The 26,247-nt window shown below is 34.4% G+C and overlaps 1 protein-coding gene and 1 long non-coding RNA gene across 4 annotated transcripts; one reads left to right on the top strand and one right to left on the bottom strand.

The window, feature by feature from the left end:
• Positions 1 to 627: 627 nt before the first annotated feature.
• Positions 628 to 6,584, top strand: LOC131531432 (ICOS ligand-like). Of its 3 annotated transcripts, none has more exons than XM_058762176.1 (5): positions 628 to 799; positions 1,748 to 1,788; positions 1,865 to 2,182; positions 2,297 to 2,320; positions 4,852 to 5,137. In XM_058762176.1, the coding sequence occupies exons 1-5, from the start codon at positions 792 to 794 to the stop codon at positions 4,869 to 4,871; spliced, it is 411 nt and encodes a 136-aa protein (XP_058618159.1). In that variant the 5' UTR covers positions 628 to 791; the 3' UTR covers positions 4,872 to 5,137. The 3 variants fall into 3 exon arrangements, with proteins under 3 accessions (XP_058618159.1, XP_058618158.1, XP_058618157.1); XM_058762175.1 differs by lacking the exon at positions 4,852 to 5,137 and adding an exon at positions 5,551 to 6,584 and having other exon boundaries at positions 629 to 799; XM_058762174.1 differs by having other exon boundaries at positions 635 to 799; positions 2,297 to 5,137.
• A 15,262-nt stretch (positions 6,585 to 21,846) lies between these two features.
• On the bottom strand, positions 21,847 to 25,675 carry LOC131531124 (uncharacterized). The gene is made up of 4 exons (XR_009268573.1): positions 25,523 to 25,675; positions 23,003 to 23,046; positions 22,601 to 22,921; positions 21,847 to 22,423 (listed from the first exon to the last, which is right to left on the bottom strand). It is a non-coding gene; the product is annotated as an uncharacterized LOC131531124 (long non-coding RNA).
• Between the last annotated feature and the right edge of the window lie 572 nt (positions 25,676 to 26,247).

The following is a 26,247-nucleotide window of genomic DNA, read 5'->3' as shown; positions in this document are numbered from 1 at the left end:
TAAATACATGAATTATGTTTTCAGTGTGGGTGGTGCTCCCTGGCTCCTCAAGGTCACAGAAATAGAAACTGAGCTATTGACAAAATGTAGTATAGCTTGTTGCCTATCGTGGTCAGAGTCATTCAGGACAAAAACTCAAATTAGCATGCAAGACATGCCTTCTATCACTTCTGCCTGGGACTAAAACAAAATAATTGCATTCTGTTTGAAGTTTTAATTGTTACCATATCTATATAGCCATTTGCAGGGGTGCACATACGTTTTTCAGCCTGGTTCTCAAATGAGAACCTGGAGATTTGGTTTGGTCCTCACACGGGCCATGGCATGTAGTGTGACCCATAAAATATAACTCTAAAAAAAATTATTAATAATAGTGATAATAATATTATTGCACTTTATTTAGTTTTTTTTTTTTTTTTAATAAAATAACTAACTAAAAATAATAAACTAAATAGTCAAATGTGATAATAATATTTTATTTTAAAATAAAAAGGGAGTATTACATACAAATGCAATTATTTTATAGTAAACCTAAAAATAAAATTCTAATATTTTATTATTATCATTATTTTAATTTTCATCATTTTCAAACGTAATATCAGCGAGATTTTATTTTGGCGGGTTGCCGGCAAGTAAGTATTTTTTGCACTTCCGGGTTTAGCGCTGCTTGACAGTAAAACTTCGTAACGCCAGGATCGTCAAGCTCTCAGCGAAACCTCGTAACTTCACCCCGCCTCCATTCAGATTGACGCGCCGCGCACAGCCTGGAGACAGATCTCCGCTTTTTCGCAATGAAAGGGTAAATACATATTTGATGTTTAAATAGTGCAGCGTTTTCTTTACTTAAACACTATGTCTGTAAAGGATAATGTGTTTGTTTGTTTAAAGAGCGGAGAAGAATTAGGTTATTTGCCGTCTAGCCAATATACTTTTGTACGTTTTAAATATCCTGTGCATAAGCGCTTCATTTGAGATTTTGGCCAAGCGTATTAAACAACAAGAAAAACTAAGCGCCCATATAGCTACAATCAACGTTATATAACCTGTAAAAGTTGATGAAAGCATGTAATGCACTTGCTGCCTCAGATAACAAACATATCCATCTCCGTCATTCTCTGGTCAAAAACATTGTTAACTCCATTTGAGCTTGATTTTCATATAATGTTAAGAGCAAGTGTCTGACACAATACCAACGCTAACGACGCGGATTTGTTTAATTATTGAATTATTTTCACCCCCTCGTATTTAAAAAGCTTTAATTTAGTTTAGCTTTGATTTAGCTTCATAAACCTGCTGAAATCCTGTCTATGGCGAAGAGAAGTCCCTGCTAAAAAAAAAAACAATAGAGGCCCAATAGAAACCATCACAGAAATTCTAATGGTTTCCATTAAAATACCATTATAAACCATTAGCTTTTTCCAGTAAAACCATTACAAAATTCCTTTTTGTAGTGTGTTTTGGGCATTTTTCCTATAGGATTAACATCCCACCAATAGAATCCATCACATACCAGTAGACACCATTATAGTTTCAGTTAAAACCAATAAAATTCCCATTATAACCATTAAAACCATTACATTTGGATTCTATTGTTTGTTTGTTTTAGCAGGGGTATTAAAGGTGGGGAGGTCATCTTACTGTATATGTGTTAATGTGACAATTAACATGTCTGACAGGACTAGGTCTAAACCTTACGATTGTCACCAAGTCCATTATTACTTTTTTTTTTTTTTCTCTGTTTCTACAGTTCACAGTGCTTCATCTGTGTGTTTGCAGTGCTGATTAAAGGTAAGCATCGAAGCAACACATTTAAAAGAGAAAAGAATGCCATGGACTTAGTGTTTGAATATTTCTGTCATTTCAGTGTCTCTGCAGGTCACAGGTTTTATTGGTGGTTCTGTTATGTTGCTGTGTTCATCAACTGAACATCTTGAACATCAAGATATTAATGTGTTTTGGAGACACAATGACAGCAAGATTGTGTTTGATATAATCAATGGTAATGGTTCAGTAGTGGGACAGGACCAACAATACAAGAACAGAGTCGAACCTCTCTATAAGGACTATGTGAAAAGAAACTTCTCTATCAGACTCAACGATCTTCAACCCTCTGATGCAGGAGAGTTCAGCTGCCTTATCTCATTCTCAGATAAACCTCAGATTGTACAGCTGATCGTCGAAGGTATTTAAAATGGCTTGAATAATATGTAATATTTTTAATTAAAATAGATTATAGATCAATTGTTTTGCCTTACCACAGTGAGCTAATGGTTTCTTTTAAACTTTTTTGTCACAGAATCAACTTATCAAGAAAACCAAGGTGATTATACAGGAGCATCAACTTCGTTCTGGGTTGGGATTGTAACAGCTGGAGTAATTATAGGGCTTATAGCCATTTTCTTCATAATTTACAAGATAAAAAAATCTCAAGCTTCCTTATTCTCCTCTGTCAGCACTGAAAACATATAACTGTTACACATCTGAAATGTCAGGTCTATAGCTACATTCTCACAGTCAGTCCAAATCCAATTATTTGTGTATCTGATTGGAATCTGATCTAAATTATTGAATCTCCACACTGTGTACCACAGGTTTTCATGTTTTGTTTGTTTTAAGGAATATCTGCATTGGTGTTTGTGGCAATGACGTTGCGTTGATATGCTTATGCCAAAGAAACAACAGCAACAGGGTTTGCAATACAGATGTTGTCTTGCAACATGTTGCCATTGCGCTGGATTATTGCATCTCAAAAGGCAGCGGCTGTTTTTCCACTGGCCTTAACAAGAGATGTGTAGACCAGCTTGACTAGCAGTATATTGTAATTTTCCACTTGACTTGTACTGTGCAGCAACACAACCCTGTTTCTGCAAAGATATGTAGCAATTTTTCTACCAAAATGCCTGACGTGATTACATTATACGTGCCGTGTGAAATGAGAGCAGTCAGACTGAAACAATGAAATGCAAATTGAAACTTGAAAACATTTGTAAAAAATATTATTTAAGGTTTTTTTTTTTGTTTGTTTGTTTGGTTTATTTGCCATTCACACTTGCTGTGTGCTCCAATCATATATGCGCAAAAATCGGATTTGGACTGACAGTCTAAATAAGGCTTAAAGGGGTAGTTCACCCAAAATTGAAAATTACGCCATGATTTACTCACCCCTTCAGACAAATACAATCAGAATTATATTATTTAATAGTCCAATAAAAGCCCAATAAACTGCATCCATCCATCCATCCATCATAAAAAGTGCTCCACACAGCTCCGGAGGGTTAATAGAGGCCTCCTGAAGTGAATCAGTGTATTTGTGTAAGAAAAATATCCACATTTAAAACTTTATAAACCATAATCTCTAGTTTCTGCTAACTGTTGTAAGTGTGTTCACGAGAGAGTGGTGTTCTAGCAGCAGAGGTGGTTTTACTCTTACTCAAGTACATTTTTAGTGAAAAAAACTGTACTTTTAGTTTGTTACTGTGGGCGACGCTCCTCTCGTTACTTTATCTTAATGCAATATAAGTTAAATATTTTCTGATGCCCGTTCGTGAATGATTCATTCTTTTGAGTCAATTCTTTTGGAAGGCTTGATCAGACCAGTTGGCAAACCAGTGAATCGGTTCACAAATCAGTTTGAATGATTTGTTCAGTTCCCTCGGAAGCAAAGTGGTCGGAAGCGGTTCTCACTCAGATAAAACAGAAAGTTTAAGAACATCAAGAGCGTATCAGCAGTCAGTTGAAAGCAAATCTGCAAATGCTATTGCTAGCTATGAAGATCTTTATTAGATGAACACCGCGTGTGCTGTCGGTTCCACAGGTATAGATTTGATTACAATACACGATACCACTATGACATTACCAGTTTGTTGTACATGTACCTTACACATTAAATACAATGTATAATTTATTCATTAAATAAGCTGTCACAGAGTATGAAATGAACAACTGCCAAACCCGCGGTAGTTCCAGGAGGAATGCCTAGACACGATTAATATTGATATTTTCACAATATTTACTCTTGCAGAAATAAAGGCTACATTTGTTTACATTTTGCAGAACAGACAGAAGAAGATCCGTCAATGTGCATTTGTTTCGTGATGTTCAGATTTTCTGTAGCGGTCATGTGAGGAGGTTTCACTCTTCTCCGTGTCAGAGGTTATACACATATATATACATTTATTATGCATAATTAATATACTTTAAAATAATTTGATGATGTAAATCAGAATTTTTATCAGCTGTTACTCCAGTTGTCAGAGGCATATGATCCTTCAGAAATCATTCAAATATATTGATTTATTATCAGTGTTGTTAAAAAAAACAGCATATGCTGGTTAGGTATGTTTTGAAGCTGGGATGTTGGTTTGTGCTGGTCTTAAGCTGGTCGGTCCAGTTTAGGACCAGCACATGACCAGCTTAAATCAACTCAAACCAGCATCCCATGCTTCAAAACATACAGCATATGCTGATTTTCTTCAATAGGGAACAGTTGTTTTTTTGGAACCTGTGACATTTTGTTCAGGATTATTTTATGAATAGAAAGCTAAAAAAGAACAGCACTGATAATAAATCAGGCTGATAAAAATTCTGATTTGCATTATGAACGGCAGTGTGTGTATGTATATATGTATATATAAATTTTATCTATATATCTAAATAAAAATATATTCAGTATATGATCCAAAGTAACTAGTAACTAACTACTTGAGTAGTTTTTTTTTTTTATCTGATACTTTTTTACTCTCACTCAAGTAACTATTCAGACTATTACTTTTACTTGAGGAAATATTTCTTCAAGTACTTTTACTTTTACTTGAGTACAGTTTTTGGGTACTCTACCCACCTCTCCAGCAGATGATGTAGGACGTAGCTGAGAAGTGACGAATGCAGAAGTGCAGTGGAGAGTACACAACAAAACACCAGTAATGAATTAGAAGTACAAACGAGGATTTGTAAAGAAAAATGTTGGAGGATTTTAATATAATCCAAGAGGAGACTGGTTTTCCTTTGCTATAAACAAAACTTGGTTCTCGCAAGACTGGCATATTCTCACTGGAGCTTACGCTACTCCTTCGTCCTACGTCATCCACTGGACCCCACTCTCTCGTGAACGAGAGTACGACAGCCAGCGGAAGCTAGAGATTACAATTTATAAAGTTTGAATATGAATAATTTTCTTGCACAAAAGCATACATTCACTTCAGAAGGCCTTTATTAACCCCACGGAGCCTTGTGGAGCACTTTTTATGATGGATGGATGCACTTTATTGGCCTTTTGGACAATTGAATAATATAACTCTGTATTCGTATGAAAGAAGAAAGTCATATACACCTAGAATGGCTTGAGGGTGAGTAATTTATTGGGTAATTTTTATTTTTGATTGAACTATCCCTTTATATGTAATTTTTCACACTACCTATGTTCACACTGATAAATTATTCTGGGTTATGTCTGTTGTTGGAGTGGCTGAGAAGGTTTCTGCTGTCGTTATATAGTATGAGAGACTGTATTGACTGCATGTTTGTTTGTTTTTTGTTTGTTGTTTTAAACAGGTTTGCATGCAACTTTATCAGGAATAAATATTTGATAATGACTTGTTTTATTACATTTCAAGTAGTCTTGATTTGGGTGTGTACAGTGGTCACTAACATTTGAAAGGGTTGTAAATCTAGCTCATGCAAATTTTTGCATGCCATTGTAAACTAATCAGCATAAATCATACCTTCCCAACAACAAAATTGTGGCCAGTGAAAATGCTGAACAGCTAGAAACTTTGGAAAACCACTAGCCACAGTGGTGAGCAAAAGAGTTGATGTCAAGCCCTGCCAGTGAGTTCTTCTAGCTGCGCTTCTTGTCTGGTGTCCGAGGATGTCAATGCCAGGCCATCTTTAAGCCTAACTTTTTTAAAAGCAAAACTGATTTAATGCACTATGAACTAATAACTAATATTAATATTTATATTTCATGTTAAAAGTATGGTACGTTTTCATGGTTCAGGTCTTTTTTATTTTTATTTTTTCAGGGACCAATGAGTCTGTCTATGTTACTGCCTTAATAATTATGTACCACAAGTGATCTTTATTACAATGTTAAATATATTTTGCATTCTTTATTGTTTTGTGTATTAAAAAAACTGCAAATCAATTACCAAATCTGATTTGATTAATTCCTGCTCTTTTTGTGTGTGTGTGTTCATATACATTGTTCTCAGGTTTGCAGCTCTGCAGACTAAAGAGCTCAACTTGCTATTTCACAAAATTAGTAATTGATCTTTATTTCCTTGATCTGCTTTATTCCAGATAGAGTTGGATCTGCAAGTTATAACAGTTCAAACACAGTGCTAGAGCTTTATGAGAATGTAAAAAGATAATGCCAGTTCCTATGGAGCCTTTACTGCTTTAAAGGAAAGTGGAATTGCAAGGATTATTTATTCAATATTGATTCATGTGAAGTATCACCCTCCACTGATGTCAGGCACTGATATCATTCCATTGAAGGCTAAAGTCGCTTCTCTGGATATTGTCATTTCTAGTAGACGTTTTGAATGATTCTCAGGTTTTACAGAAACTTTGAAATAGAGTTACAGTGTCTTATTTTGTTTTTGGCTATAGGTGAAATAAACTGTGATGCAGTTAAATAATGATACAGGTAAAAGATGAGTAAACTTACATTAGTATGAGAGGGATGCGTCCTTCTGTAAACTCCACTGGGAAACATTTTCTTACTCCTTAACCCTGAAGTGAATCATGTTTCTTGTATAATAGCTTCCAGCTTTATCCTCCCTCCTCCTGCAGAGAAACTGAAACAGAGAGAACAGGGACATACAGTCCATTAATTTGCCTTTCAAATTTTGCTTATTATTAACAGATGAAGCTGATAAAGAAAAAATGAATGAATGAACTTCCTGAATGAATGAAGTCAACTCTTTTCTACAACATGACGTTACCTGTATTGTGATTTTTGTTGTCATATCTGGACTCGATGTCTTGTGTTCACCCTGAAAGACTGTACAAGTCCTGTACAGAAAGTGAAATGACACTGGAATGAGAGGAGAGTTTAACTTGTAAAGTTGATAAAACCAGATAAGCAGGTGAGTGGGCTGTACAGGTGCAGATTCCTGTAATATCTTGACTTCAATTCGTCACCATGAGAGCATGACAAGAATGCCGAGCTTCCGGTTACATACTCATACTTTTTTCTTGATGGTTAAAATGGAGTCCTGTTTTGACAATGATCAGTCTGGTTCGTAAATGCACACAGGAATTCAGTTTGTTTTTTCTTAATTTTATTTATTTTAGTTTTGTATTTATTTGACAAAAAGCAAGCACATGTAGGGCCTACTGCATGTGAAGTGTTCCATTGTTTAAATTCCACTTGTCCTCTGCTGCCCTCAAGAGGCTGTAAATGCAAATGTTTTATGATATAAGTATAACATGTGCACTTACGCTAACCAGTTTTGTGATTCAGATACATAAAAATGAATGAATACGCCATCAACCAACAGGGGCTAACTGAACCATGTGTTAAAATTTGTGAACCATTGAACCGTTGGCAGTAACTGCGTTTTACTGGACACAGCCACCTAGCCATAATAATTCAAATTATTTGGCATGGACACTAAACATTAATAATACATGGGACAACTTTTTGAGCAATGTTGGTGGGCAATGTTGCCGTCAGTGGGAAAGAAATTTGTTGCCCATTCTCAATGGGAAAGTGCACAAGCAACATTGCTCAAAAAGCTGCCATGTGTATCATCACCTTAAGGGAAATAAACTGGTAGTCTCACTGTTTATTGCGTGGATGGGATTTTGTTGCTATTTTGGTTATTAGGGCGGGGAATACCATGATAATATGTTTAACACATTCAGATATATGAAAAACATTGGTTATAAAAACACACAAAAATGTGCTTAACCTGCGTAATGAATCGATGTTGTTGGTGGGATACCCTATTATGTGTTGAAAAAAGTGTGTACAGTGTGGTGAGAGCAAACTTGACTTCCTCTGACTGATGTGGCAGAAGTTTTTTTTTTCCTGTTTGCTTCAGAGTTGCAGTAAACTTCATTATAAATGTTGTGTGGAGGGACGCAAGGTTCATTATATTTAACTTTTGTTTTAATCAAGCCAGTAACATGAGGATCATTCAGCTTCAGCTCTGTGAGTTTATTATTTGATACAAATATATTTACATGAGCTTTGCAATCTGGTTTTATATGGCTAATCTTAATTAAAATATATGTTTATTGATTTATTTTTATCTTATAGATGTATTAATGTGCTGTCAAGCTGCAGTGGCAGATCTAATAACTGATCTGGGATCAAATGTGACCATAAACTGTGATCTTGATGAAAATGAGGTTTATTGGATTTTACTGAAAACAGCAGATCCTCCAACAGTGATTCTACGATCAATGTCAGCTACAACATCACCTATTTATTTAAATAATACATTCAGAAAGAAATATTCAGTGCAGTTTAAACATCGTCTGGTTATTAATAATGTGACTGCTGATGAATTAGGAGTTTATTACTGTATGAAAACAGGCACACCTCCAAAACTCAGCAACAGCACCAGAATATACTTCACCGGTGAGTTCATTTACTCCTTCAGTGATCAAGACATACTGATGATCACCACTTATATTGGTCATATACTTTAATTCTCAAGGTATTTATGGAAAAGCATAATTATATATATTATATCTCATTTAATATCAATATTTTGTAACCACTGCACAGTAACAGTTGTTACAGTAACAGACTATGCACACTTTCTTTACAGAATCAGCTCAACTAATTGAGTGTCAGAATCATACTGTGGTGAAGTATATTGAGGGGAACAGTACCGTGGTGAATTGTATTGATCAGAATCAAACACACTGGCAGATTATTATCATCATATCTGCTCTGATGAACGGGTTTCTGATCATTGTGCTGATCGGTGAGTTAATTTCAGATGTCTGTAGAAATTTCACTATAATGACTTTCTTTATTTGGAGAAAATAATTGAAGAAAGAATAATGAAATATTTTGTAAATATTAAATCTGAATTTACTGTTCCATTTTTAGGACTAGTAAAGGTTTTTGTTATTGGAAACAGAAGGTCCACAGAATGCTCACAACAGCTCAACACTGATCTTCAAGAGATGCAAGTTATAGAATATCAGGACCAATTACAGGTACATTTTGTGAAATCGTCATTATACCCTTAAAAAAATTATTGATCATTCTTTCTGACTTATTATTTTAACAATAGCATTCTATAACACTCATTTTAGTTCATTTCGTTCAACTGCAACTGAAAATGCTAATTTTGCTCTTTCAGTACGCCACAATGGACTTTTCCAAGCTGCGTAGAAATATTCAGTCCAGCAAAGTCAACAGCACCTATGCTGCTCTAAACCTGCCGAAAATGTGAACCTGCGTAAGACTGATCTTATGCTTATTTTGTTCACATTTTCTTGGTGTTCATTCAACCCTGAAACCACAAATTATTTAGGCACTTAAACAGCCTAACATTCTAACATTCTTTAGATCAAGTGTTTTCAAACTGGGGTCTGTGTGAAAGTTCTCTTAAATTGTGCATCTAACAGTAAAACATGCGTTGTCTCCTTAATAGAAAGTAAATATTTTCCAGATAATATTTTACTTATATTGAATATATATATATATATATATATATATATATATATATAATTTGTTAATATGGTATATCTGTATATGGAAACAGAGCCGCTATGTAATCATAATTTTGGGGGGACGGTAGCATCAAAACCTTTTCAAAACACCCGTCTAGATTAAATTTGTGTAGTAGCACTTTTTTGTTTATTATTTCTTAATTGAAAAAAATATATATATTTCTGTATCTTCTAGAAAATACTGTCTGAAACTTCTGCGAGCAATTATTGAATTAATCTTCTTCTTTTCTATCATTTGTTCTCTCTGTAAACTGTGACTGTAAACTACTTGACAAAAGAAATATCATTCATTATTATTATTATTATTTTTCCCCCTGTGCTGTTGGACCTAAAGGAGGTAGAAATGTATGAAAGATTTCATATTTTTGTAGGGTATAGAGGACTGTTTATTTAGTCAAGTTGCTTTAATTATTGCCTGTATAAATTAAAAAGTAAACAGTTGATAAAGAATGTCAATTTTAATCAACAAACTGAAATGTCATGGCTTTCTTTGTCAAATTTAGTTTAAACTGTATATGTCATATACACATTCTTAGATCTGCATTAAATTAACAATAGTTTAAAAATATACAAATATAGTGTACAGTATATAATCTAAACATTTTACTTAAAAAAAAAAAAAAAAAACAAGTAGTGAAGTCAATTAAAGCATCTTATTAAATAATGTCACTATGGATGAATATATTATGACCGTATTGTCCAATTTTTTTTTGTTTTGAGATGCACAATAAATAAACCAGTAACAAAAAAAATGGTTTAGAGTCTAAAGTGTTTTTTTGTAAATGTCAGACCATATCTACACCACTGTGTATAATATATATATAGTGTGTGACCCATGCCAGGCCATGTAATTCACACTGCACAGTGATGTGGTTAAACTCAACTGAAGTGCTAAACCAAAACCGTAAATATGTTCCATTGGCCTTGGCACAGCCAATGACAAACAGGTTCTCTCACCTTTATCTAGACTGGAGGTTTAACCTTAAACTGAGTGCAGAGTTTTTCAATACCTTATGTATCTCAGTTCTCACAGTTGTCTTAACCTCAAATGGAAACAGAGCGGCCTGCATTGCATTTGTTTTTCTATCTAAATCTTCACATTTAGCACTAGCCAAGTGTGATGAATGTCAAATACCTTCATACTTGATTTATGTTTATATACTGCTGTGATTGTTTCACGTGAATCTAGGATCATTCTCAAGGCGACAAAATACGTTTTTACATAATAAAATGCTAAAAATAGTGCGTGTGGAAAAAGAAAAGTGAACATAAATTGAACATTCTCACTAGAATATGTAAACCTATTGCTGCAAACACAGATAATTAAGCAGTGACAAACAATGAAATGTCTCAGTGCTGTTGGGTTATATCAGCAATGCTTCTGTAAACCAACAACTGTATAATTATGACAAAAATGTTTTCATTATTTATCTTAATTTTTATTTTGATACATTTTAAAACTTCTACAAAGTCTAAAAATGGAATGCAATGGAAGAGCCAAATTATGGTTAATGCTACATGTTTTTTTCAAGACACAATTTCTGTTGCTGTGGTTTTCTGTTGTTAATTTCATGTCTCTCTTTTTTAACAACAACAATGGTTTGATTCACTTTATGTTTAAAGTCAGTTTATTCATTATACGTAGATGGCCATATATTAAAATTAAATGTTATTAAATGCTGTATTAGAGTATTGTTTCAACTCAGTTCTTCGCTTAAGTACTGCCTTGACAACGAGGCAAAAAAGCCCTCTTCCAAAACCTTCGCCCTCTTCCTCTCTGGGGGTATGAGCTGTCGATCTCCACCTGAACTGCTGAGACATCTTTCAAGAAGCAGCTGAAGAAACACACACCTCTTCTGGAAGTCGTTTATTCACTTTTGTATGAGTGCATGTGAAGGCATGTTTTTATTAGTGACGTCACATTGTCCTGCGTTTAAAGCATATAAAATTTTCATGATGCAGCTGGAATTCTCTCTCGAGATGTGAGTGTACTCCGGTAAGTGACTCAATACCGACAATTGAGTGAAGATGAATCACTCGGCGGCGTATCTGTGCCCAGTTTTTTCCTGAATTGCAGACACATTTCTCGGGAGCGTGCTCACCTGGTTATTCCCAGGGAAACACGTGAACTTGGCCCCCGCTACCAGGGCTGTGGTGGGTGGGTGGGTCCAGGGGGCAAGAGGGTCCAGAGTAGGAGTGTGACATGGTGATTAACAAAAGGAGGGCTGGTGGATTTTCTCTGCAATCAAATGGGCTTTATTCATTTGGTCCCACTTTATATTAGGTGGCCTTAAGTACTATGTACTTACATTTACATTAATTATTTGGTACAATGCACTTATTGTGTACATACATGTTTTTACATTGTACTTATATTTTTAAAAATACCTATATGTAGTTACATCTGTAATTAATTTCTGTAATTACATTTATAATTACACTGTTGACCCATCCCTTACACCTTAACCCACCCTTAAACCTACCCATACCACCAAACCTGTCCCTAACCTTACCCGTATCCCACCTCAAAGCAGCAAAAGTGTTTTGCAATACAATATGAACACAATAAGTACATTTTACTTATTTTTTTGATGTAAGTACATAGTAGTTAAGGCCACCTAATATAAAGTGTGACCATTCATTTATAGCCCCTTGTCCTCCATAACTTAATTGTTAATAACTGTTAATAGGCTATTCTCTAAACCTCAGTTAATAATATAAATAACAAAAATAAACATGTAAACATTTTAAATAACTTACTATTTGAACTATTTGTATCTATCATAAATGAACTATAGAGGAGAGCAGAGGAACTGCTGAGCTGCAGAGAGATGATTTACAGCAAAAATCCAAAATATCACATCAACTGTTTTTACTGATAACATTAACCATTAATCGTAGCGACAGTGTTATAGTGAATTGAAAAAGAAACATAATTTCTGCTTTAATATAGACTTGCTGTTCTCTCTCATTTAGGCCTAATTGATATACACTAGCCTATATGTAGAACTAGAAAGATTCCCGGTCATTTAAAGTATGAATTAGTCTGAACAAATGCAAAATCCTTCATGTATAATAATTTTTATCTGATCAAACATTCACAGTTTGGGACAACACCAACAATAATTGTAAAAAAATTGTAAATCGGATTAATCAGTGAAAAACTGACATTAGTGACACTGTTGTAGAATCATAATATGAACAAATTTGTTTCCTAAAGCTTAAAGCTTCCTCAGGATGAACAACTTCACCTTTCAGAGAAGAGCATTAAGTTAATATAATGGCATGTGAAACCAGGTGAAAACATCATCAAGACTATGCTCAGGAGAATAAAGAGTGAACACTTTCTGATGTAAACACACATGCACCAACATGATCTCACAGAATTCCGTGTAATGTTCACGGACTTAATTAACCCCGAATCTGTGGTGGCATCACGGAATCGACGAAAATTCCGTGCTGGGCTCACAGAAGTGATACCAATGTAAGTCAGTGACAGGCATCAGCCGTGCTCCACGCACGGAAACCCTTAGCATCAATATGCCGACGCGATACTGGGAAATTTATCGTCATCATTATTGTTCAGAACTGGGTAGGTTTAGGGTAGGGGTGGGTCAGGTACTCCAGTGAAAGTATAACTGCATCGGAGTCACTCTTTTTACGTGGTCCGATGCAGCGCTGGTGTTGAACCAGTGAATCCGTGCATGGACCACGGCTGATGCCTTCTGTGAGCCCATCATGGAATATTCGGCGATTCCGTGATGCCACCACAGATTCGGGGTTAATTAAGTCCGTGAACATTACACGGAATTCTATAGAAAGTCTTCATACCCCTTCATTTTTTTTTCACATGTGCAATGTCATTTTTTCAGTGTTTCCTTTTTAATAAATTTGTAAAGTTGTGATAAATCCAAAAAGTTGTTTTTGCTTTGTCATTATGGTGAGTGGGGTGTAGATTTATGTGGGGAAAAAAGTAATTTAAATTTAAGGGGTATGAAGACTTTCGATAGGCACTGTATGTCTATAACCAGCAAAATATTGCTACACTGAATGATACAATATATAGTTACATGATATATATAGTTAAATTTTATATTTACAGTATATGCACATATTGTCACCAGATGATGCTCTTTATTTATGTAAATACTGTATAGACACACATTTAATACAAGAGCATCTTGTAACTGTCAAAGCAGTTTCAAATGAATCTAGGGCAGGGGGCGGCTGTATGGCATGTGGGGAGGTACTGGCACGAAAGAGAGAGAGAGAGAGCATAAAGAAAGAAAGAAAGAAAGAAAGAAAGAAAGAAAGAAAGAAAGAAAGAAAAAGAAACATCATGTCACATCCACTAGATCCACTGCATTTTGAGGTAAGTGACCCCTCCTCAACCATCAAAGTCTCACAGCCTGTTTAGTAGTTTAGTAGTCACATAGTTGGCCAATATACAAATACATTTTTGCTTTTTTGTTTTTGCACTGTTAAAGTAAAACACTATGTCTGTAGATCAGTGGTTCCCAACCATGAGGCCCCCCAACATACACCCATTTCAGGTCTTGGGTTGTGTCTAAAATCGCCCCCTATACCCTTAAGAAGGCCACTATTTGAGGGGACAGACATTTGTAGTGGTGTTCGAAAACATAGTGATGTAATTCAGTGCACTAATTCAATCCCATAATGCACTGCAATAAAGTGTGTACAACCAATGTACACTCAACAGCTAGAAAATACCCACAATACACTGTCAAGCCTAATGAATTCCCGAGTCTCGCCAGAAGATGGTGCCTGCTAGTTTGGAGCTGGAGCTGTCGGTTGCTAAGTTTCAAATGATTCTTAAACAGCAAGCACAAACCATGCAAAAGAGTTTCTGAACACAGTACAGCAGAGTTGAATAAGGTATGTTTGGTTAAGGAGACAGTGTTGGGTGGACTCCAGAAACCACTGCAGTAGATGAGATACTGCAGTTGTTCTCTGCTGCTCTCAAGAGGCTGTGAAATGTATTTTCCCACCCAATTCAGATCAGGTCAGATCACATAATCTTAATGTGGGCAGTTCTTTTCTTCATGTCTTTGCCTCAGAGCTGCAGTAGATTCATCTAAACTGTTGTGTGGAGAAAGGTATATTTCTGACTTGTTTAGTTATTACAACAACATGAAGATCATTCAACTTCAGCTCTGTGAGTTTATTACATTATATTAATATATTTACATGCACTCATTTATAAATTATTAAAGGCTCAAAATGTTTTAATCAGGTAATTTTAAATATGATGCATGTTTATCTTTTACAGATGTATTAATCGTTTTTCAAGCTGCAGTATCAGATCTACTGACTGATTTGGGATCAAATGTGACAATAAACTGTGATCTTGATGAAAATGAGGTTTATTGGATTTTACTGAAACAGCAGATCCTCCAACAGTGATTCTACGATCTTTGTCAACAACAACATCACCTTTTTACCATAATAAAACATTCAGAAAGAAATATTCAGTGCAGTTTAAACATCGTCTGGTTATTAATAATGTGACTGCTGATGAATTAGGAGTTTATTACTGTATGAACACAGAAACACCTCCAAAACTCAGCAACAGCACCAGAATATACTTCACCGGTGAGTTCATTTATTTATGACTATTTTAATTTGTTATTGACTACTTTGGGTTTTTTTAGACACTAAAGACATAGCTAGGCCCCTCACTGATAGCTCCAGTCTACAGACAGATATTGCAATATTGCAGTCATTGTGTTATAATGGAGTAGCCTTATATTAATTGTTGTCACTTTCTTTACAGAATCAGTTCAACTAACTGAGTGTCACAATCATACAGCGGTGGAGTTTATTGATCAGAATCAAACACTATGGCAGATTATTATCATCATATCTGCTCTGATGAACGGACTTCTGCTCATTCTGCTGATCGGTGAGTTATTCATCTTTAAGAAAAATAAAATTAAAATAGTTAAAAAATATCAGTGCTCTTCCTGATAGACAGTTGTTATAATTGTGTATTTTCCATTATTTAGTATTTTGCCTATTATTTGGCGTCTCTACAGTTTGAGAATGGATCGTATAACATGTAAAACCCGTTGATTTCATTTTCTCATTTTTAGCTTTTGCAATTGGAAAAACACAACGGCTGGAAAAACACTTTTATAATGCTGATGTACAGCGGACACAAGTTGTATAAATTTCAAGATCCAAGTCGATTAGCATCACAATCAGGTACATTTATGTGAGACCATCAGAAACCATGTGTTCAGAGATTATATAACATGTTTTAAATATCATGCAGTTTATTGTGTGCTTATGTCAAGAATAAATTACTTACTGTAACATGCAGGAGTATTAGACTCGGGCTATTTGTCATTCTTTACAGTATTTTTTTTTTTTTTGAAGACTAATTTAGAAACTGGATTTGTGTATAGACCAGGAAAAATATACAGTTCGGATGATTGTATGAACACACACATATTAAATGTCATCATTGCATTAATAGTTCATTTTAAACAGAGATCTGCTTCTTTTAAATGTGCTTGTATATAACAATAAATTGACAGTCTGTCTTAAGTCTGCTGTTCTAGGGTGAATGTTCATTATAAATGAATATTATTAATGTTTATATCTTTTTTATATAAAATATATACATGTTTCAGTAATTATTATTACTAGGATTAATCATATTACATGTATATGACAAATGACAAATTGTTTTGTACGTAGATTTTATTTCTAAAAATAAATAAAACAAAGTACAAGTTGCACAGTGTGGTTAAACTCATCTGAAGTGTTAAACCAAAACCGGAAATATCTTCCACTGGTTAATCACTAAAGTCTCTCACCTTTTTCTAGAGTAGAGGTTTAACCACGTGACAAAACCTTCAGACGTTTATGTAGACCGATCTCAGTTCTCAAAGTTATCTTAACCTCAAATGGAAACAGCATTGTAGTATGCGTATGTCTGCTGTGGTTTAAAGACTTTATGGGATGATGCTCCTTGTTTGTATATCTAGATCTATACATTTAATATCAGCATTTATTAACTATGCTGTAAAAAAGGAAGGCACTTTTTCACTTGAAGTTTACATTGCTGTAACATTGCAGTCCAATTGTCAAATTGTCAAATTCACATACATCTAGGATTGTACATAGCGAATTCACATACCTACAGATTTTACATAGCATTTTAGATATCTCAATGCTATCTCACGACCAATTTGTAACAAAACAATTATTTTCAATTATAATGACATTTCATAATAGTAGTTGTTGTTGTTGTTTTTTGAGCACAAAATTGCAGCTTTTGTGAGCAGAAGAAATGGAGTTTTACACATTTAAAAGTATATACACCTTGTATTTGTATTTTCTATTGTAATGTCCTGACTGTTTTACATTGATGTTCTCATGGTAATTATATATAAATGGATGTATGACAATAAAAAGCAATGAACAGGAAATCCAGAAATATGTTCCACTAGTTGGCCACTTGGTCAGCTGACGGTCAATGATAAATGAAGTATCTCACCTTTGTCTATAGCGGAGGTTTAACCTTAAACCAATACCTTCACATGTTTATGACTGATTTTACACTTTTTCTTGATGTTCACTCAACTCTGAAACTTATAACCACAAATTGTTTAGGAACTTCACCTGCCTAACATTCTTGATGAGGGGTTTTCAAACTGGGGTCCATGGGAAAGCTCAGAGGAAATTTTTTTTTAAAGTAAAAATTAATAAAGAAACAAGTCCAAATAGTATTACTGTTTCATCCTGCTTTCTGAAAACCAGTTGAAAATGAGATTATTCACATTTATTTTACTGACAATATAGAAAATATTTGTAAAAAATCTAAACTGAAAATATTTGGTTTGATTTCTCTTCTATCTTTATTTTTATTTTGAAATGCTGTATGAATGTCTAAATGTTTTCTGCATGAAAATAGAGTCGCAATAAGGATTCAGAATCGTCATATTTGGGGGTCTGTGGCATCAAAGTTTTTCAAACCCCTGCCAGTCAAACAAATTTGTGTATATAAGAATTTTTTGTTTATTTTTTCTCAATTGAATAAAAAAATGTTTTATGTCTGTTATAAAATTTATATCTGTATCTTTTACAAAATTTTGGCTGAAACTTCTGTGACCAATTGTTGACATAATTATATAGTTTTCTACCATACTTTGTTCTCTCTGTAAACTGTGGAAGGAAATATCTTAGAATAGAGAATGTGCATATTATTTGTTATTTTTTGTGAAATTATTTTCAATGCTGTCAATGCTCATGGCAGTATTTGTCAGGTTCTTTTGAAATGCATAATAATTAAACTAATTTAAACATTTTTTTAAAAAAGTCTAAGGTGGTTCTACGGAAGTGAGTGACCCATGCCAGACAATGTAACACACACAGCACAGCAACTGAAATGCTCAACAAAAAAATATAAATAAATGTTCCATTGGCCTTGGCACAAAGGGTCACTCACTTTTTTCTAGAGTGGATGTTTAACCTTAAACTGAGTGCAGAGTTTTTCCAATACCTTTATACATTTATGTATCTCATTTCTCACTGCTGACTTAAAGCTGCAGTCCGTAACTTTTTTTGGTTAAAAATGATCCGAAATCAATATTTGAGCAATTACATAACCAGCCAGTGTTCAAAACTATTGCCTTTAGCCCAATTCACAACGGTTAGCTTATGATAATGTTTTCTAATTTGAGTGGTACGGGTAGGTTTTCGCGGGAAATTCGAGCATGGCACTGCGTCATTATGTCACGTCTGGTAACATTACGAAGTTGTCCCGGCTACTAGGCTATCGCATGTGAGGATCCTGCAGGTGACAGATCGTTTATAGCCTTTTCTCACAGCAGCTAGAATAATTAAATGTATCATTTTGATGGCGGATTGTAATCCAGAAAGGATTGTGTGTTTATGAAACACATGTGAATGAAATTAAATTATATTCCAGTTTTAAATATGCTTCTGATTACAGATAGCCTGGGATTACACAAGAATTATTTCAAAAGGGAGTTGCAGTTCGAAGGGAGCATAATTTGCTTTTTGGGCTAAAATCATTTCTTAATATGAAATTCGAATGGCATGACAATTAGATATTAGACTGTACAAAAATTTAAATCTACATGCTAATACACATACTCATTGTCACGCAACGCTGATGTTGTTAACATTAATACGTTGAGAATAAAGTATAACAATAATAATTTGCACAGTTTAATGTGATATGATCTTTAGATTAAATCACCATTGCAGCGAGATTTATGATCTTTTTATGATCTTTTTCTCAGTTGGGCAGAACAACCGTGGCAGACTTGTTACTATTTATACAATATATGGTGAAAATTCATATTCGGGTCATATATTTCAAGACGTAGGCTAGAATCTGTGAATGTGAAGTACAGTAAATATCCGCACTGGTGCGGTGACTGACAGCTACACATTCACCTCAAAACATTAGATTCATCCGAGCTGGAGCCGTGCCGACTCACAACCCCACGCAAGGGAGATAATTCCGCAAAAAGCTGCAATTCCAGGTTTTCAAACAGAGATGGCGACAAAGAGGCAAAACTAATGGACTGCAGTGTTAACCTCAAAAAGAACATTTATTTTTCTTTTAAAATATTCACATTTAGTGCATATTTAACACTAGCCAGGTGTAACATATGTCAAAAACCTCCTTGATAAATAGCTTATATTTCTGTGACTGATTATGGTCAATACAACATGTTTTTCAAGACACCGTTTCTGTTGCAGTTGTTTCCTGTTGTTGATTCACAGGTGATTCACAGTGAACTGTGTAATTAAGTGTTACTGTGTAAATAATAATAATTATAATAATAATAGTAACTGTGTTAATTTTCCAATAAAATATTCTATTCTGGTTAATAATTTTCGAATTATGTCTACAATGAAGAAACTAGTTTTTGAAATATATTTTCTATTTTCTGTTATCATATAAACTGGCTGTTTTCCCTCATTTAATTGATACAACACTAGATGTAGAACGAGAAAGATCCCCAATCATTTAACTCATAAATTAATTTAAAGAAATGCTAAATCCTTCATGTATAATCATTTTTATCTGATCAAACATACACAGTCTGGAATAACATCAACAATACCCGTAAATGAGTGTTTTTTTTATTTTATTTTTTTTAGTAAAATTAGTAAATTAGTGAATCAGTGATTTATATAAGTGTAAAACTTCTGTTAGTGACAGTGGCCTATTAATAGCTTTTCTGATCCTCTGACACTGTTGCAGAATCATAAATTTGAGCAAATTTGTTTCCTGAAGCGTAACACTTTCTCAAGATAAACAATGTAAGCCTTACAGAGAACAATATACAACAAGAATTCCGGAAATGTTGGGACGTTTTTTAAATTTGAATAAAATAAAAACTAAAAGAATTAAAAATCACATGAGCCAATATTTTATTCACACATATAGAACATAGATAACATGACAAAAATGTTTAAACTGAGAAATTTTACAATTCTATGCACAAAATGAGCTCATTTCAAATTTGATGCCTGCTACAGGTCTTAAAATAGTTGGGAGGGGGGCATGTTTACCATGGTGTAGCATCTCCTCTTCTTTTCAAAACAGTTTGAAGACGTCTGGGCATCGAGGTTATGAGTTTCTGGAGTTTTGGTGTTGGAATTTGGTCCCATTCTTGCCTGATATAGGTTTCCAGCTGCTGAAAAGTTCGTGGTCGTCTTTAACGTATTTTTCGTTTAATGATGTGCCAAATGTTCTCTATAGGTGAAAGATCTGGACTGTAGGCAGGCCAATTCAGCACCTGGACTCTTCCACTATGAAGCCATGCAGTTGTAATAGCTGCAGTATGTGGTTTTGCATTGTCCTGCTGAAATAGACGTCGTCTGGAGGGGAGCATATGTTGCTCTAAACCTTTTAGCATTCACACTGCCTTCCAAAACATGCAAGCTGCCCATACTGTATGCACTTATGCACCCCCATACCATCAGAGATGCTGGCTTTTGAACTGAACGCTGATGACACGCTGGAAGGTCCCCCTCCTCTTTAGCTCAGAGGACATGGTGTCCGTGATTTCCAACAAGAATGTCAAATTTGGACTCGTCTGACCATAGAACACTTTTCCACTTTGAAACAATCCATTTTAAATGACCACAGGACATGACGGCGCTTCTGGACCATGTTCACATATGGCTTCCTTTTTGCATGATAGAGCTTTAGTAGGCATCTGCAGATGGCACGGCGGATTGTGTTTACCGACAGTGGTTTCTGGAAGTATTCCTGGGCCCATTTAGTAATGTCAATGACAGAATCATGCCGATGAGTGATGCAGTGTCGTCTGAGGGCCCAAAGACCACAGGCATCCAACAAAGGTCCCTTATACACAGAGATTTCTCCAGTTTCTCTGAAACTTTTGATGATGTTATGCACTGTAGATAAGTGAAAGTGAAAGTGAAAGTGACATGTGGCCAAGTATGGTTACCCATACTCGGAATTTGTGTTCTGCATTTAACCCATCCTAAGTGCATACACACACCGTGAGCACACACCTGGATAGCCCGGGGAGCAGTTGGGAGTTCGGTGCCTTGCTCAAGGGCACCTCAGTCATGGTACTGAAGGTGGAAGAGAGCGCTGTTCTGGAAGGAAGGAAGAAAGAAGGAAGAAGCCTTTTGTGAGACATTTGAATGTTCAATAAGAATCTCATCCAAATGTGCATTTTGTGTATAATTATGAACATCAACAAATGCTCTACAAGAATTGGTTTATTTTAGAAATATGAACATGTGAACACAATATATACATTATTTAATCTGCACAATTTATTGAGTCTTGAACACTGAGATCATCCACATACAATGAATCACAAATTTCTTCAGAATATTTCTGAGAATGTTGCAGAAACTTTAGGGAAGAAACTTAAGGATTAAAGGCAAAAGGCAGCATCTTTTCTCACTCTCATGAAGCTTGTGCATTTACATGAACAGATGTATTATAACTTGTAGATATAACCATATCAAACTTGAATAGTGCATATGAAGCAAATTCATTCAAGGATGCAAATAAAGACATCATGTTGTGCTCTCCTGACATCAGTCTGCAAAGCTGTGTAACAGATCTCAAACCTGAGCACCGTGATTATCTGTTTTATTTTCTGCAACCCTTTACATGATGTGCAGCAACAATTTAACAAATATAAAATAGTACATAACAAATACAAAATACATTTATTCTGGAAAACACAACCAGAAAGAGCACTTGTGGTACAGAAATGTTAAGGCAGCATCATACTGATCGATTCAGTCACTGAACTATAAATACAAATTTCAAGATCTAAGTTTTTCAAGATCTCATTCTGTTATACAATAAAAAGATAGCAGTGTACATGCCAAAAACAAACAAAAAACACATACAGTTTGAAATATTATTTACATAAATGTAACTTTTCTGTCAGAGAAAGTGTAAAGTGCAATTTTTAGGCCTGTTTACACTGTTGTTTGTTCTTTAATCATGGCTGAAGTGAATAAAGGAGCTTTTTTTTCTCTCACAAGTAAAATCTGATTAAACAGACAATAAGCACGATTAATAATAATAATAATAATAATACAGATACTACAATGGTAACCCGTTGAAAATGCGATGATGTCACTACATTTAGTACCGTTTCTTCTTGGTTTGGGTTTTCTTGATCATTGGTTTTGTTTCCTTTTTCTGCTGTTGGTTCTGCAACAGAACAGCAAAGAACAAACAACGTTACTACATTATGATAAATGCAACAGATCTGTCTAACATTTACAGCAGCATTCAGACTGAATCATTAATAGTTGCTGAAACATTTATTGTATTTACATTTTTTTATATATAAAAATCATCATACATTAATCAACCAGTTTCACACACCGTTGATGATCAGCTCTACAGTCTTCTGTTGAGAATCAGATGAGCTTGAGATGTAGCAGATGTATTTTCCTGCGTGAGCGTGAGTGAGATCGTTGAGTTTGATGGAGAAGTTTCCTCTCGGACACTCATCAGGGAAACTTTCAATTATGTTTTTGTACAGTGAGTCCTGTGTCTCTGTTTGACTGCCTTTAATTATATCATGCACAATCTTGCTATTATTGTGTCTCCAGAACACTTCAGTGTCTTGAAGTTCATGATCATGTTCAGCTGAACACGGCAGAACAACAGAACCACCAACAACACCTGTGAGCTGCAGAAACACTGAAATGAGAGATAACTGAACTGTAAACACAATCTGTGGCATGAAATTGTCTTTTAAATTGAGTTAGTTTTTGTTCTCACCTTTATCTATCAGCACTGCAAACACACAGATGAAGCACCAACTGCTGAAATAGTAAAAAAAAAAAAAAAAATGTGGATACAGTAATTTAATTTAGATTTAGATTAACAAATTTAGTTTTTCTTTTGATGTAATTTGTTTAATGGAGTAAGAAGCACCCATTCAGAAACTGGGGCAGGAGGTCTTTATCATTTAAAAAATTATTATACTATACCAATTCATACATTTTAAACACATTATTCATCATCCTCTATAGGGTAATTTATTGAAGTCATTTAAAAGCGAATTCATAGTCTGTTTTAAAAAAGCTATCGAAATGCATCAAAAATGTTTTCATTTATTTCTCTTAGTAATATCTTGGATGTTGCATCATTATCATCATCATATTTATGCTATAAGCTCGTCTGTAAATATGTTACTGATTAGCAGTAAATGGTCTAAATGTGGGCATGTTTTGCCATCTTTCCCTAAATCATTGAATTTACTGTACGACTATATTAAACCTGATTAAATCAAATTACTATAAAATAAATACTGAGACTCAAGACGCTATAGATAAGAATACATATGCTAATGCTAATTGCTAATGACTAAATCAAACATTAAATCCCTTTCTCTGCAAATAAACGTTACTCATTTATTAATCAATCCATGTTTAATCTATTAATGGTGTACAATAGTGTTTTCCCGGTTAATGCTAGTCTAAATAAAGCATTCGAAGACCAAAATAAACCAGGCCCAACACCGGAGCGGCACGACACGTTTCTCTGAACATGCTTCATTCAGAACATACTGTACCTGATGGTCATGATGCTCTAATATTTTTCAAACAGATGTGGTTATAAGAGATAAGTATTTCAGGAATTAAGGTAAAACACAGATTTTTCAAAAAGTTTCAGTATCGTAGACTCTTCCGGACTTCAGCTTCATGCACGCTGAAACGTCGGCAGTCACGTGAATCATGATCATGCAGACATGATTACTATACCAATTTATACATTTTAAACACATTATTCATCATCCTCTATAGGGTAATTTATTGAAGTCATTTAAAAGCGAATTCATAGTCTGTTTTAAAAAAGCTATCGAAATGCATCAAAAATGTTTTCATTTATTTCTCTTAGTAATATCTTGGATGTTGCATCATTATCATCATCATATTTATGCTATAAGCTCGTCTGTAAATATGTTACTGATTAGCAGTAAATGGTCTAAATGTGGGCATGTTTAGCCATCTTTCCCTAAATCATTGAATTTACTGTACGACTATATTAAACCTGATTAAATCAAATTAATATGAAATAAAACTAATTACATAAGCACTGAGACTCAAGACGCTATAGATAAGAATACATATGCTAATGCTAATCGCTAATGACTAAATCAAACATTAAATCCCTTTCTCTGCAAATAAACATGTTACTCATTTATTAATCAATCCATGTTTAATCTATTAATGGTGTACAATAGTGTTTTCCCGGTTAATGCTAGTCTAAATAAAGCATTCGAAGACCAAAATAAACCAGGCCCAACACCGGAGCGGCACGACACGTTTCTCTGAACATGCTTCATTCAGAACATACTGTACCTGATGGTCATGATGCTCTAATATTTTTCAAACAGATGTGGTTATAAGAGATAAGTATTTCAGGAATTAAGGTAAAACACAGATTTTTCAAAAAGTTTCAGTATCGTAGACTCTTCCGGACTTCAGCTTCATGCACGCTGAAACGTCGGCAGTCACGTGAATCATGATCATGCAGACATGCGCGCCACATACTTTTGTACAATTAAATGTATAAGAGTATAAGAGTGAAGTTGACTATCACTCGCTCTACAGGGAATTTTTGATCTTTGACTTTTGACCTTTTGCTGAATCATTAACTATATTCTATATCATTAATTGACTCATGAATTATATTGTACATGTTTCAGCTGTCAATCATTGATCTGTTTGAATGGCCTGTTTGTCATATCTGTACCTCAGTTCAGCACAACATTCATGACTTTCAGAGATATAGAAAATGAAGATGAATCGTTAATTCAGCCTGCATATGTCATGATTAAGAGAATTCAGTCAATGAGTCACATCACATGTTTTAAACTCAAATTTAAACAAGAACTGCATAATATTTATTTATTTTATTTTTTTTAAAACAGCTCCTTATAGTAATGAACAATATAACAACAACACTAATGATAATAAAGTACAAAATACTATCACAGTGATTCAACATTGATTCAACATCCAAATGTACTGAACATAGAGCATAATGTGTTTTAAAAATGTCATAAAACATGCCTGAATAAAAATCATGCCAAATCAGGTTTCCTTGGTCAAGCAACATGACAAGAAAGACCGTGATGGTTCAGAGCCATCAGTAAAACCAAGTGACCAACATCAGACCAGCACAAACCAGCAAAACCAGAGGGAGTTCATCATGTGTCTAAGATGTTTGGCAATACAGGTGCAAAAAAAAAAAATGAACTGAACAATGAATAATTTAAACTTTTGAACTTACATAAGTAAGAGAGGGAAGCTTCTGTTTTAGTAAATTCCTCTGGTAAAACATATTCTGGATCCTGATCTTCATATGAATCATTTCTCTTGACTGAGTCTTATATATTCCTGCCATCATTGTGTCTTTAATACCCTGTCAGGTCTTGACTTAAGTTTATTTTCACTGTAGGAGCAGTATAAGAATGCAGAGTGACACCCACATTCATGAGCTGCAAAGGAATTTGCCTGTCAATTTTTTTTTTTTTTTACTTATTAGCATCAGTAGATGCGGTTGATGCAACACTTTAGAATAGGGAACACATATTCACTATTAATTAAGAGCTTTCTCTCATTCAACTCCAATTTTGCTGCATATTAATAATTACTATGCTAGTTGTTCAATTCAGGTATGGGATGGATTAAGGTATCTAGAATATAGTCATACAGAATAAAGCATTAATATGTGCTTCATAAGTACAAATAAACAGCCAATATGCTAGTAATGTACATACTAATAAGCAGCTAGTTAATAATGAGAATTGGACTTTAAAATAAAATGTTACTGCACTTTACTTATATATATATATATATATATATATATATATTCTGTATATAGGTTACAGAATATAGGGTTACACTTTATTTTAAGGTGTTCTTGTTACAGTGTAATTATACATTTATGTACTGAGTAATATTAATTTACTACATGTACTATATGGTTAGGGTTAGGATTAGGGTTTGGTTTAG

Source organism: Onychostoma macrolepis, chromosome 22, assembly GCF_012432095.1.
Source record: "Onychostoma macrolepis isolate SWU-2019 chromosome 22, ASM1243209v1, whole genome shotgun sequence".
In the NCBI taxonomy this organism is placed as follows: domain Eukaryota; kingdom Metazoa; phylum Chordata; class Actinopteri; order Cypriniformes; family Cyprinidae; genus Onychostoma; species Onychostoma macrolepis.
The sequence above is the reverse complement of the archived record's forward strand: the minus strand, read 5'-3'. Positions and strand labels throughout refer to the sequence as shown.

Coding starts and splice junctions, on each gene's coding strand:
- LOC131531432 (XM_058762174.1), top strand. Junction 1,789..1,864: donor GTTTGCAGTGCTGATTAAAG/GTAAGCATCGAA, acceptor CTGTCATTTCAG/TGTCTCTGCAGGTCACAGGT. Junction 2,183..2,296: donor TGTACAGCTGATCGTCGAAG/GTATTTAAAATG, acceptor TTTTTGTCACAG/AATCAACTTATCAAGAAAAC.